General features: G+C 48.9%; 4 protein-coding genes and 1 non-coding gene across 5 annotated transcripts; 3 read left to right on the top strand and 2 right to left on the bottom strand.

The window, feature by feature from the left end:
* Window positions 1-348: 348 nt before the first annotated feature.
* FOIG_04089 (uncharacterized protein) lies at window positions 349-2608 on the top strand (the record flags this gene model as incomplete). Its single annotated transcript, XM_031202169.1, has 4 exons — window positions 349-972; window positions 1026-1197; window positions 1259-1347; window positions 1402-2608. 4 exons carry the CDS (start codon window positions 349-351, stop codon window positions 2440-2442), a joined length of 1926 nt encoding a protein of 641 aa, XP_031067616.1. The 3' UTR covers window positions 2443-2608.
* Window positions 2609-4374: 1766 nt separating this feature from the next.
* Window positions 4375-6485, top strand: FOIG_04088 (uncharacterized protein; the record flags this gene model as incomplete). The annotated part of the gene is made up of 4 exons (XM_031202168.1): window positions 4375-4818; window positions 4925-4986; window positions 5042-5247; window positions 5293-6485. 4 exons carry the CDS (start codon window positions 4375-4377, stop codon window positions 6483-6485), a joined length of 1905 nt encoding a protein of 634 aa, XP_031067615.1.
* Window positions 6486-7196: 711 nt separating this feature from the next.
* FOIG_04087 (uncharacterized protein) lies at window positions 7197-7772 on the bottom strand (the record flags this gene model as incomplete). The annotated part of the gene is made up of 2 exons (XM_031202167.1): window positions 7371-7772; window positions 7197-7257 (listed from the first exon to the last, which is right to left on the bottom strand). Exons 1-2 carry the CDS (start codon window positions 7559-7561, stop codon window positions 7197-7199), a joined length of 252 nt encoding a protein of 83 aa, XP_031067614.1. The 5' UTR covers window positions 7562-7772.
* Window positions 7773-9237: 1465 nt separating this feature from the next.
* Window positions 9238-9309, top strand: FOIG_04086. The gene has a single exon. It is a non-coding gene; the product is annotated as a tRNA-Asp (tRNA).
* Window positions 9310-9746: 437 nt separating this feature from the next.
* FOIG_04085 (uncharacterized protein) lies at window positions 9747-10951 on the bottom strand. The gene has a single exon (XM_031202166.1). It carries the CDS (start codon window positions 10525-10527, stop codon window positions 9934-9936), a length of 594 nt encoding a protein of 197 aa, XP_031067613.1. The 5' UTR covers window positions 10528-10951; the 3' UTR covers window positions 9747-9933.
* Between the last annotated feature and the right edge of the window lie 2964 nt (window positions 10952-13915).

Here is a 13915-nt window from a genome sequence, read left to right as displayed (position 1 = left end):
TCATCACAACAATCACCCAAAACAACATCTTTCGGGTGGTGATAAACAAACATTTCCTTTTTATTATATACGCAAACATCATCCTCCTCTCTTCTTTCCGACTCGTATAAATCACTGATAACAAAGAAGAATATCCTGCTTCTTCGGGCTCTTTGCCCCTTGCGCTCACCCAGCACGCGTCGAGGTGATTCTCTGCAAACTTACCCTTGTTTTTCTCTTCACCTCTTCATCTTTAAACATCGCAAACTCCCTTTGTAATCCTCCTTTGCTCTCACATTCCAAACATTTACTCCCCTGCCCTTCTTGTTTCTCTATCACAAAACTACACTCCGCTGCACTACAGCAATCATGGGAGGCAAGGCCTTCGCTCACGCGGATCCTCCTCTGGAGACACCTCGGATGCCTCACGAGGCATATCTCGAGGCCAAAAACACGGTCATTCGACGGCTAAGTGAGAAATTTCACTGGATTAATGTTCCGATGGAAGGTCCCGGAAAGAAAGACCATGGTGACGTCGATGTCCTCGTCTGCGACATGAACGGAATCGATATCTTCAAGGAGAGTGTCCTTGATGCCATCTATGATGCCCTCGGCGCTGAATCCAGAATCATTGAAGGTGGTTCTAGTCACTTCGCTGCTCACTTCGCTATCCCATGGCCTGAGCATATCCCTATTCCCCAGGCACAGGGAAAGGCAACTCTTCTTCCGCCGATTGTGTCCATCACTCCTCCGTCTCCTCCGGGCCCGTCTGCTCGTTCTTCTCTTACCATCACTCCTGGAAACCTGTTTAAGCCTTCTGGCGCTACTCCTACAGTTCCTGCCCCCAGCACTACCACTGACAAACCTCCCCTGGACTCAACTTTACCTTCTCCCTTCGGTCCACACCCTAACCCCCTCGGTTCAAACCCTGCTCTCTACATCAAGGAAGCCTCTGGTCCTGCTGAGGAGGACTCAAAATCAAAGGAACAAACCGTAAGTCGATGCCCACTTGTCTGTCCAGGAGTTAAGCTTATACTGGACTTTAGGTCGCTACAGTTGCTGATTCACAGACCAAGCCCTCATCCAACGATTCTGATGGCGTTAGCATCACCTCTTCAGAGCGTAGTCAAACATCTGCTGCAACGGCTCCTGTGACTGGCAAATGGGGAACCATTTCTTATATCAAGAGAAAAATGAAAACCGGCGGCTCGTCTTCTCGTAAGTAGCTTTTCCTTCCCGAACATCCTGTTCTTACTGGTCAGACCGCTAATATGAATAGGTTCCTTCTCATTGTATACAATGTTCAAGCGTGGCAAGTCAGGCCGAGATTCTGCTGCATCAAACTCTACCCGCGGAACTCTTGAAAAGGTATTATCATGCAAAGACTTAACCATGTTCACTATTCTCTGACGATAAACTCAGATCAATAGTTCCTTTTCAGAACCTGGTGCTACCCTTCCAGCTGTCACTGGAACTGGACCTTTCAAAATCAAGAGAAAGACCGTCCCAAAGTCGATTCTGACTGATAACCCTTTCATTCCCCTCCCTGCGGGCCCTGTCCACGATAACCCATTCCGAGATCCTCCCCGCGTCTTCATTCAGGTTGACGTCCGCTACTGTCTTTCCAAGAAGCAAGCTAAGTACTTGCGCTTCTTCCAGTCACACGGCGACTTGTGGCAAATCCTGGGATCCATCATTCGTCCCTATGGTCTTACCGTGGACGACAAAGGTCTTCACATCCGGGTGCCAGAAGGAGAACTGATCAACCGTAAGAAAGCTAAGGTCCTACTTACAAGCAAGCCCGATGACATCCTGATGTTCCTTGGACTTCCTGTTGCTGAATACTGGCGTCCCTTTACCACCACCGAGGCTATGTTTGAATACATCATCAAATGTCCCATGTTCTCTTTGCCTCGCTACAGCACCTTCGAGGAAGAGATGGGTCTCGGCACTGCTAATGATCGTCGCCGCATGGCTTCGCGTCCTGTCTATCGAGAATGGACGCAGGAGTTCAAGCCTCGCCTCCGAGAGAAAGGTCTGTATTTCGAGAACTCTTTGACCCGTGATGAAATCAGGGAGAAGGCTTTCAATACTTTCCCGATAGAATCTGAGTACCACACCCGAGTCCAAGGATTCATCCGGGACCAACAAAGACAGGCGCTCCGGAAGTACATCAAGTCGCAGGTCCCCGGAGCGGAGGACAACCACCCCGAGGCTGTTAAAAGACGATCCAAGACAATTAAGGCCATGTCCGCCATCGTCCTTGACGGCATCGATGCTTCCGAGTTCGGAATCTCCGCTCCGTCTTACCTTCTCCGGGGAAACGGGACTTGGGACATGCAACGCACCGAGGATTGGATCCGTACCAAGGTGCACTTCGTCGGCCGCTACGCCAACATGAGCGCGGCAGAAAAGGAGAAGTTGAGATCAGGACCAGCCAAGAGGAGGGAAGAGCGCGGCTAGGGTCGTCGCCGCCAAACTCTCAACGATGTCCCCGAGACCCAGTCCGAGGAGCCTGAGCCACTCCCGGACCAGCTCCCCCTGAGACTGGCTCAACTCAACCTCGGCAACAGCAAGTAGACTGGCTTGCCAACCCTTCTCCAACCCTCAAGACCATCGGGTCTTGAGGCTAACCACAAAAGTTTTGTCCAAGTTTGCAAAGTTATGTTCAGCTTATTCAGATCGATATTTTCATGAAACTAACTGTTCACCATAGTCCATCATATTTCGCAATTTTCAACGGTAGTCGATCGACTACATACGCGGCGCACGTAACCTATTTTTTTCTTGGAGCAGTCGGGGCCAGACTGCTATTTCTTTTCCGGGTGGGAGGGCGGCCCATATAGGCGGAAAAGTGTATATACCATTTGCTTACAATCGGAGTTTGTTTTTGGTACCATTATCAGTGAACCCAAAACCTGTCTCCTGGTGATCTGTGTAATCTGTAAAGCTGTGATTCTATGATGTCCTTCATACTGTCGGTGTCTTTGTACGCCTGATTGCTATTCTGCATGAAATGCGTATCACCAAATTGTGTGACAGCAGGATAGTTTGATATCTGTCACTTTGTTGGCAGCCTGGGCTCACAGGGGCCATGGGCTTTGTTTTCAGTAAGATACAGTGGGTGCCTGAGCAGTGATATTGTCTTTGTACCTGTGAGGTGCAGAGCCCAGATAATGCATATGACCTCATCACGCTTCACCCAGCTGGAACACTCCCCATTATCTCTCCAACACCAGCAGTTGATGCCTCTGAAAGTGGTCCAATAGAGTCACTGGGCTACAAGGTACTGTTCATTCTGTTTCCAAAATATATCCCATTCTTTTGCTGTGATATTACGCGAGGGTTGGGACCCCTTTTCCCACAGATGCAGCATCGAAAATCTAACGCCGAAGCGCGAGCTGGACGGGTAAACCTCTCCCGATTTCCTTTAAGCAAGTCGTCCCCCAACCCGATTTTCTTCCCTCCCACTCCTCCCTTCTCTTCTCTTTCACTTCATCTTCACCTCACCTCTTTGGGTACACGACATTTCCCTGGCAATCTCTACTGGCGTTTACTTCTTAGCCGACGGGATATTTATTTGAATTCTCCTCTGCATTGTTGGGCTGCACCGACCTTCTATCCCCATGGTCGGTCCCCTTTCAAATTCCATCCAGCCTCAGTCCTCTCTTGCCCTGTTTTCTTGACACTTGAAATCTACAAACAATCAACGTGCCGAAAGGCCTCTTTTGTGGAATCTACATGAAGGGCCTTCGCCTGGGTAAGTCCTTGCCACTTTTCCTCTGCTTCCTTGTTCCGTCTGCGGGCCTCGTCTTCTCCGGTACAGGAAACACCTCGTTAACTATCTCGTGCTCTTCGTACCTTAGCCTCGATATTGGCCACTTCCACGTTCAAGCTACGATGAGATCTTCTACTTCGTGAAACATCACCCTCACATTCAATTCTCCCCCAAAGGCATGTTTACTTGCTTGGGATCCTTCATCTCCTCATGGCTAGTATGAGCATTTCGTGTTCTTACTTTTCACTATCGTTCTCAACTTTTCTTCCTCTCGAGAGCAAACGTCACGAAGCCTCACCCGCGCCTCAGTTCCTTTGTCTTTCATTTATGCACCTGGGCTACCAAGGTACCTTGAACCCCGCTGGAGTGGAGGATGCCAGTTTCATGCTTTTTCAATCTTGGCACACCTTGAAACCCATCCCCCTTCCTTGCAAAAATCCGGCTACTTAAGCGTTGACGGCGTTGCAAGACCTGATTATTAACCTCTTGGCAAAGTCTGCTTTCCTTACTTATGCCTCCTGATCTTGTTTCCAATCTTTCACTCGCCAAGCTAACCTTCTTTGATTTCCAGATATCCCGCGCTCTTCTGGATCCTGAGCTCCGAATCCCAAGACAAAATGCCCCGTCGTTGGTTTTCCGATCGGTTCCATCATGCCTGGGGACGCGTGGCCGGTCGCCATGGCCGGCAAAGGGACCAAGGAAGTCAAAGCCCTCAACACTATGCGGAAATTGTGGCTGCTCCCGATCAGAGCCCGGATCGGGCCAACCACCTCCGTCGAGGCGCCTCTCTTCCAGATCTCCTGACCCGTGCCACCCTAGGTGTTATTGCCCAGCCGCTTCCTCTTGATAGTGAAAGCCTTTGGGATACTCCGACACCTGCCCCTTCTCCTGTTCAGTCCCAGTCAAATGGCGCTATTGGTCTCGGTACTTTCCTCGGGGAATTGGAAAGAGAAGCATCCCGTGAAGACCAGCATTTTGCCCCAACAGCTATTATTACGACTCGCGACACTGGATCCATCGGTACAGGAATTGAGGATCAGCCCTGGATGCTTCCTGGCCAAGTAAGTCTCACTACAAGCCTGACCTTGACAATGGATGCCCCCTTTGATCGTCAAACCTGTGGCAACACAAACATTTGTCAGTAATATGAGCTGACTATGGAAATAGGATTTCTTCCCTGAAAGTCAGCCGCCGGTTCCTAGCCATCTGAGAACCGGACTATTTTTGAGGTATGTCCGACATCCGCTTCTTCCTTCATACCACGCTAATTGTGACTTTCTACAGCTCTCAGCCGAAACATCGCACGCTTGAGCCATGCGACTGCTGCAGCCCAAAGACCTTGGCCGGAGACTGGCGAGCCTTGACTCTCGACCCTCTCACGCATACCTTTACTCGTCACGAATCTTTGGCATCGTGCTCTGAGCTTCGCGGCCGAGACCATTCCAAGTCTGAAGACAAAGCCTTTGCGGTCCCTATCAGTGTTATTACTAGTCAGCCAGGCTAGGGGCACCTGCTGCAAACATACATTGCCGAAGTTCACAGCGATGTCTTTGCCCTTCTACTTGAGGTTCTCGTCTCTCCGAGCGGACTGATTGGCCAAGAAGACGGGCTTAATCTCCCGCTGTTGCTTGCCACGTTGTCATATGCTCTAGACCAAGGCATGACCCGAGAGACTAAAAAGCTCAAGAGAACTATTGATCGATACATCCCCCTCCGCATGTTCCACCACAATCCTCATAACAACTCACCTCGTCTGGAGTTTGAGTATTACGAGTTCCGTTCCGAGGAAGTCTACCGGGCCTGGCTAGTAGTCTCTAAAGATGGGAGACTCCATGACTACCTCTCTCCCAGTGAGGCGGTAACTCTTTACATCTACTTAGTGCCTAATTGGTGGTGGTCTAACTGGATTCACGACTACGACGAAAAGTTCATAGAAGACACAAACATTGCCTGGGCCTATACCGAGGGCGTCCCTGGGAGTCGGTTTGAGCAAGTCTTTCAAAGTTTCTTCAGCCGCACACGACTTGGATTGCATTCTTGGACAGGAAGCGCTGCCCTTAGTGGTGGAGACCAAAGCTCTGTGACTAAGACCGGGTCTCAGGAAGAAGCTTTACAAGGATCCGGCAACCAACCAGACGGCGCTCTCACCCTCTATGGCGTCCCGTTCCAGGGAACTCGGAAGGCACCGCATCAAAAGTACCCTCCAGTAAGCGGAGGTGATTTGGAAGAAACCCTAAGGGGATTTCAGGGGGGCCCACGCCAGTGGGCTCTCGATGCACTTTTCAGTGGTGCGCCTGGGGCTTCGGATAACAACCCAACGCCCGGGACCCAAGGTGCGCCCTTCACGGGTGCTCTTGGTGACACGCATGAGAGCCCATGCCAGGCTCTTGATGCACTTTTCAGTGGTTCTCCCCGGGGTTCGAATAACAGCCGAAAGCCCGGGACTCAAGATGTACCTACTACAGGTGCTCTTGAGGCGGTGCAGGTGAGCCAGCACTGGGCTCTCGATGCACTTTTCACTGGCAGTGCTAGGGAGATTCTGGATGAGTCGGTTCAAGATGGATTTCGCACTGGTGTGCCTGAGGGTTCGGATTACGATCAAATGCGTGGAGATCAAGATGTACCTCGTATTGTGCCTCCTGTGGCTGTATCTGACATATCTGCTAGTTCAGAGCGAGACATTCGTCGAATTCGCAGAGAGACAGCTGTGTTACCTCAGGTTGATTGATGGTTATAGCTTATATGATATGTCTCAGCGAGATATATCAAGCCAACAAATTAAACACATTTCAAATAAAAGCAAACTTTCAAGGACATGTTGATCCAGTTTCGCATCCGTTGCCTATCCCACGTCCTTAGTATCCGAGTTGTATCGTTGGGCTTTTTCCATATTTCCCTGTTCAAGTTCTCGATCATCTCATTCCCAGAACGGCTCGGACTCACCACATCGGTAAGAATCACGAGACCATATCAGCAGTGTTCTGGAACACCAACAACAATCTTGGAGGTCGGAAGCGAGCATGGCCAGAACCACCTCGAAGTACCACTTCTTGTGTTGTGGGACGCAGGATCTTGATGTAAATTCTGTCTTCCTTCTTCCATTGTAACTCGCGCTTGGAAGTTCACATCAGTCCCAAACACGTTACAAGGGCAAGGCACCGTTCGCTTTGACTTTTGATCTCGAACGGCTCGAGGAGCTGGTCAATATCCTTGTTGACTAAATTTCATAATGCAAGACACAGGAGGAATATGGAATCAACTTTCTCTTGTGTCTTTTAGTGTCTGTCGAGTCTTCTCATCCATGACTGTACGTGCAGAGCTGATGTATCGTGGGATTCTATACAAGCTTTATTTATCTTTGCTACTGATTAAGTTCAGACACAGTACTATCTACCAACCATATAATTCTTCTAGAACGCCACCTGCACCACAGATCATTCTATAATCGGGCATACCGCGCCATTTCGAAGACTCGTGGTGTTCGTTTATTATGCTTTGCGCTGTCTTATCATCAGCTCCATACGCCTTCGTCACGACAAGCCAGCATATTACAAGATCTTGTGATTATTGGTCATGAATCTTGTATCCAAGACAAGGCTTCGCCTCCCAGTACTTTTTCGTCGTAGGAGCAACTGGTGCAGGCTCTGGTGCCGAACGCTCCTCGACACTGTCTTTCCAAGCTGGCTTCAAACCATAAGACGGCTTGAGAAGATGTGATGGGGGCAATCCCTCATCTGCAATGTCAGCGCCGTCATAAGTCGGGCCGTTGATGTAGTTCCAAGGACGGAACACACACCAAGCCATTGTCAAACACAATGGCTCGATGATGGATGCTAGTTGCGCCAGAATATCTCGGTCTTGAGATAGCTCAATCGTGCGCCCATATAATCTCAAGATGGTCTCGATCGTCAGGGACAAGTGAGGAGTGTTTGTAAGTTGTAGGTTGAAAAGATCTTGTACTCAAGGAAGCAGTTCAGAGTGTCGAAGTCTGCAAGAAAGTGGAATAATCGTCACTCTACATTGGTTTTCTATAGAGCGGCTGAAGACACGCGGGTGAGAGAAGGGTTCAGTCGGAAAGCGGTGCAAAGCGGGCGTGAATGTTGTTAATTACCTGTAGCTGATCATAAGGTCGGCTTCGAGGGCCTATCCCGTCTCGGCTGTAGGTTACAGAGTCTGTAGTTGCTGACTTCATGTTAGCCTCTAAGCTGTAACTTGTGGGTTGCATGTTCGAGGGGGCAGCTCGTCGTTCTCACTGCGACAGACCATGCTGGCAGACCTCTTAGATCATAGGGACAAACTCTCTGACCTCGAAAGAAATAGTTGCTGGTATTTACGTAAAGACACAACTGATCCGTGCGGTTCCTGATTCTGGTATTCCTGATGGGCTTCGGACCGGAAGGCGACCTATCGTGATGGAGGCTCAAAGGTCGGGTATCTTGCCCTGCCAGTCCCAGAACTTCTTTTTGATCTGTACATTAGTTGCAAACGAAAACTTTGATGAGGGAGGCCAGAATGGTAGAGATCCCAGTCTCTGACTAATGGCTACTCGCCTCTTTTGGCTTCGTCCGTTTTGGTCGAGATGGCTCATGTAGTGGGATTCTCGAAAGCGTGCTTGCTACTCAAGCATCTTCAGAGTGCACCAGTCTCCTGCAGGACTTCGTATTACTCTTCTCTTTATTGTAATTGTTGTTGGGTTTGGACGACAGCCAGGGTCATCATTTACAGGTCATGGACCATCCAGATCGGCCCGAGGCGGCCTGGGCTTCTGGGTGCTTGTGGATTGGAATATTCTCAAGGACGTCGACGTCAGGGGGCTGTTCGTTTCTATGCAAGTCAGCAGAGGATCTGTGAACTCATGGGTTTGCACAGCTCGTATGGAAAGGAGGTCGAGAGCAGATAGAATGGCTCAATAAACCCTTCCTATTGATATACATGCTTAGAGGGATCTGTGTCGTGACATCAAGTGGCTCACAACAGTCAGCACGCGTACCTTTCGTATGCTGAGTGATGTTGTGGCCTGACTGTGCCAAAATTCTATGACCAGGAAGATAAGTCAAAGGAAGCAAGTGTCACTTGCTAGCGTGAGATCGTCGGGCTTGAGGGGGTCGGATACCCAGACAGTTCAGACTACCAAGGGAACGCTGTGATCATCATTGCTCCATGTTTTCTTGACTGAAGGATAATTCTTGGTGTTGCAAGTGTAGAAAGAAGGGGTTTTGACGATACATGGATAAAGGAATGTGCGGGCTGTTAACATTTGATCCCGATTGCAAGCGTCCCGAATTTCGGAATTTACATGTCACTAATTACTCGATCGATTGATTGATTGAACATCCTTTGTGTCACAATTAACTGATGCGTTCAGTTCTTCCAAATTGATGAGGCTCAATGGTCAAGTTTTGCTGGATGAGTGCTTCATGAATATAGGGCTTACGAGCTCCCCTCCTACCACAACCCACTACAACAGGTTCAACCTGTTATCTTCCGTAGTATAGTGGTCAGTATGCAAGCTTGTCACGCTTGAGACCCGGGTTCAATTCCCGGCGGGAGAGATCCAGCCACCTGTGATACACAGGCGATCCTTTTTGCGTTTTTCGTGTACAATTGCCACATTAGAGACATTCAATCCGGCCGATTGCTCACGGTATTCACTTTTTGTTTGCAGCTGTTTGTGCTTGTTGGTTAAACTTGGAACAGTGACAACAGGTCTTGGCGTGCGTCGCTGGGGTGTGCTTCCAGGGTCTAGCTGCGCTAATTACAGTTAGCAGATCGCAATGATCGACATTCATGCATTGGAAGTTTGCAGGACAAAGTCCCCTGATTCATGATTTGCTATTCGTTTTGTTTGTCATGAGCTGCAATAGCTATGAAGGCGGTCAATTGAATACATTACGGACTATTGTTCCTTGACAAATGGAGGAAGAAAGTGTCGGAGTGCGACCGGTGACTGGCTAAAGAGTAGACCGATGGTTGTTCCCCTTGGAGACATCACATACAATGACAATTGACGAATATTGAAAGAAGCAAATAAGTATTGAGTATGTACTCTATCCAGGTTCTATGACCCAACCAAAACGCTATTATGATGAATAACTTGTCATCCTCTAAACCCAATGACCTCAACCAAGAGATTATGCAAAAATATGTGCTAGAAACATTCCATCATGAGCCAGAATTTACTCGTCGGGCTGGACCTGAGAGTACAAGCAGCCAACAGGCTTCTTAACCTTGGCGGCCTTGACAGAGAAGGGAAGGCAGTTCTTGTTACCGCCGGGGTTGTCGATGCTGTTGTAGACCCAGACAGACCAAGAGGTCTTCTCGAGGTTGTCTCCGTTGGGGCAGGCAACGAAGCTGGAACCGTCGAAGGTGAGCATGCCGTCCTTGTCGATCTTCCAGCCCTTGCGCTGGCCGTTACGGGGCATGGGCTGAGCGCCAGTGGTGTAGCCGAACTTGCCCTGGCCCATGCCGGAAAGGTCGACGTAGGCCTGCTGGCCAGGGTTGCCGACGGAGTAGAGCCAGAGCTCGTCGTTGTAGAGGTGGAAGGTGACGTCGTTGTGGTGCTTGCCGTCGTCACAGCTGGCCTCCTGCTTCTTGAGCTTCAGCTCGAAGGACTCCTTGTTGGCCTGGATGTAGTTGAAGTGGATGGGGCTGGCGGAGCGGAGGGCGAGACCTTGGAAGAAGGTGGACTTGGGATTGCTGCTGGCCTTGGGGGCAGCAGAGACGACGCCAGCGGCGACGAGGGGAGTGATGAGAAGAGCCTTGATCTGCATGTTCGCGGTTGTTGTTGTTGGTGGTGGTGGTGGTGGTGGTTTAGAGTGGTTGAGCGTTGATTGGGTTGAGGTTGAGAGTGTGAGTGATGAGTGAGTGAGCTAATGTCGAAAAGAAGATAACGTCGATAGTCTTATATACACATTCTCTCCCCTTGTTCATCTTCATCTCGCATCGTCATATCTGAGAGATCGTCTTCGGCAGTTGCCTCAATAACGGGCTCTAAGCCCCAGCCCCAGTCCGAAGGTCCGCGGTGAGGACGGCATGTCGCCCGCCTCGCGGAAGAATAAAGAATACGAGGTGTCTCCACAGTCCACTGTATCTCAACAATTATCTCCCTGAAATAAACCCACTATACCCCATAATGCATTGAGAGCTCAGGCGGTCGAGCCGAACAACCTAGGTCCAGGCCCCAGAAGCGTTGCTAGACATGGCTAAAATCGTAAGGGTCAGACCAGCCAACGCCAACGCTAGGGATAACGGCAGCCCAAAGCCACCCGTGACCAGAGCCCAACCCCAGCTATTGGGCTCTCTAAAATTAGCAACGTCCAGCCTTTTCTAGAACCTATCGTTCGATGCCGATGCACTCAATCTCGCCCTAGCTAATGCGTGGACCCTCCGTGCTTGGCTACAGACGTCATAGTCTCGATTCCTAGGGGCCCAGGCTAAGCTAAACTGACCTTCTACGATGGCATTGGCATTAAACTTGTCCCTGGGCCATTGCCACAAATGGAGCTCCTCGTAAATGCGAGCTTCTTCATGCAGAGACACGTCGGCCAAGAACGGTATTTCAGGTGAAATACTACATCTGCTGATTGATGCCGAGTTCCGCTATTCTGTTGATGTTGATAAAATTCGGAAAAGTTTCTTCATTAGGGGGCGGAAGTCTACCCGGAAATAATGGCCTATGCTAAGGCTCTAGGTTAGGAGCAGGAATATTCCGTCATGATCAGTCACTCCAAGTGTGCCGAGATCAAGCCCCATAGAATAGATTCTCAACATGGAATGTTCCTTGCAGAAATGTATCTATTTGTGGCTGAGCATGAATAGGAGAATGGCAGTTTCTCCACTACAGTGACGGTTAATAACATCTAAGGTTCAGAATGCCATATATCGTGAAAATACAAGGACGTTGGCAGTGGGCCATGGTCAGTTTCAGCTATAGTGCCCAGATTAAGAAGTCCGATCCTTGAACTTTGCTCTTGACGTGGTATTCCAAGCACCTGATCTGCAAAATCTAACGAGATTGGACGGAATAATACGAGTTCCAGCGCCGATCAGCCCGTATTCAACGACAACAGTTAACATGACGTTGTCACCATCTGATATCATTGATTGAGTCCCTTTTGTGTGAAGTGACAATCAAGTTTTTAACGTTGCAGTATTTCAATGACAGACGCTCATCCTTCAGTTCGAATAGAACGATGCTGCTAAAATTGGTGCTAGCTAGTGTTGATCCGGCAACAAGTGCCGTGGCTGGTGGATATAGTTACAATTCTGCTCGCTATGCTGAAGCGTAATCAACATAATCAAACCCAACTATGCTTTGTTCGAGAATAGCTCGCACAACGTTCAGAGCTCACTGCCTCACTTCAACTATCGTCGAGCAATCCCAAGCTCAAGGCACAGCCTTGGCCGCAACAACATAGCCGTACATAATTAGATTCTATTACAATTTTATACCAACCCTGCCCACAGCATACAGAACTATCAAAGTCACATCCAGAGACGACATTGGGAGGCTATACCCTCTCCTTCTCTCATATAGTGTCGATTCAGCAAAGGCAGGCTCGTTTGCATGAGATCATCATCGACACAAACTCTTGGCCGGATTTTTGTTCTTGCTTTCACGGTGAGGATGATCTACGCTCAGGCGGTGGCAAAGACTTACACCCAAAGCGCGCCAATCGTGGGGCAGGCCACGATGCACACGATTTGCTCAAAAGGCACGTTACATCTCTTGGCATCGGAGATCAATTATCACAGTCGATCATTGAGGCTTTGGAATGGAAGAAGGTGCATTAGTTGGGGTAGGTTCCGGACAATGCAAGGGACTTTGATAACAACGAGCGTCGTTTTGCCGCTGCTGCACTCGTCATCATTTTATCTTTTTGTGAAAAGCTCTCTACTATCCGTATAGCTGATTTCCCTGCTCTCATCAAAGAATATTTGCTAAAAAAAAAACCATGATCAAGTCGATCACCCTGGGTTGCAACAGCTGAAACCCGTTGAGGTCGTCAGACAAACGCCACTGAATATCAGGTCATATCAACATGTTGATCTTGCTGAGTATATTCGATGCTTAGGCTTCCACTAACAGAGACCTTTAACCATGGAGGGTGTCGCTGAGTATGAAATTGACTGTTTGGTTGCACCCGGGACATCCAGCACAAAGAAGATATGTCTAAGCCACGCCGAGGTCTCCGGATCGACATTGTGCATGATGAGCAGGGCTCGCAAGGCTCTTGAAACACTCAAGATCTTTGTTGGAGGGCTACGGCAGAGAGATCCGGGGACGGTATAGTATAAGACCCAAAGAGCTGGGAAAGAGTCTCCTCCAGCACAAGAATACACTGCAAGTGCTTGAGCTCGACATGTCCTTGAATACACAGAAGGTCAAATTCGGTGGACGATCGGATGGAAGGTTTTGAGCAAAGAAGCGGCGAGTACTTCCAGCTTGAGATGTAGTCAAGCCGCACGCCCTTCTGGTTGAAAGACATGCCTGATGATCGTGCCTATTGATCAACCGTTGTTTCCCTACACGATTTCAAATCAACCACCCGCCCCAAAATTAGCGCAGTGCTCTTCTCGGCCCTCCATATTACCTTAGAGAGTCACCATTCCGACTTATCGATGCTCTGCCTCCCAACCTGGAATATCTGTGTCTCTGGGGATATTTCAAAGGAGAGAATTATAAAATTGATGTTCACATTGAAGAACTTTTACAGCAAAAGGAAAGAAAGCTTCCTCTATCGACAGAAATTCATGGAGTGAAAAAGACAGTCCTAGGCGTTGCTAATTTCTACACAGGCTATGCATTGAAACCTGAAGTGAGCTCTAGCAATAGCCAGAGCGGAGTTTGAGTCGATTGACGTATAGTAAGCTATGAGCAATATCTAAGATTTGATCAACAGTCAATCAGTAAATGGGCGATGTGATATGATTTAGATGGGTGGTGCCTCACTTACATGGTGTTTCTTGCGCAACACAGATATCTTTATTACACTTAGCAGTGGTTCAGCTTTCCTAAAATCATGAAAACAGTTTACGTTCGAGCTGAAATGAGGTTGACATAGACTATATCCCAAGATAGTTGCAGTCTAACTGAATGGGGTATATGCGTAAGCAGACTCCATAGATCCTTATCTCACTCTGCTACAATTAAACTTC

Source organism: Fusarium odoratissimum, assembly GCF_000260195.1.
Source record: "Fusarium odoratissimum NRRL 54006 unplaced genomic scaffold supercont1.5, whole genome shotgun sequence".
NCBI classification, from domain to species: Eukaryota; Fungi; Ascomycota; class Sordariomycetes; order Hypocreales; family Nectriaceae; genus Fusarium; species Fusarium odoratissimum.
This window is presented reverse-complemented; position numbering and strand designations above follow the sequence as displayed.

Excerpts from the sequence above, each read along its gene's own strand:
- FOIG_04085 (XM_031202166.1), bottom strand. The coding sequence starts at position 10,527 with ATGCAGATCAAGGCTCTTCTCATCACTCCCCTCGTCGCCGCTGGCGTC.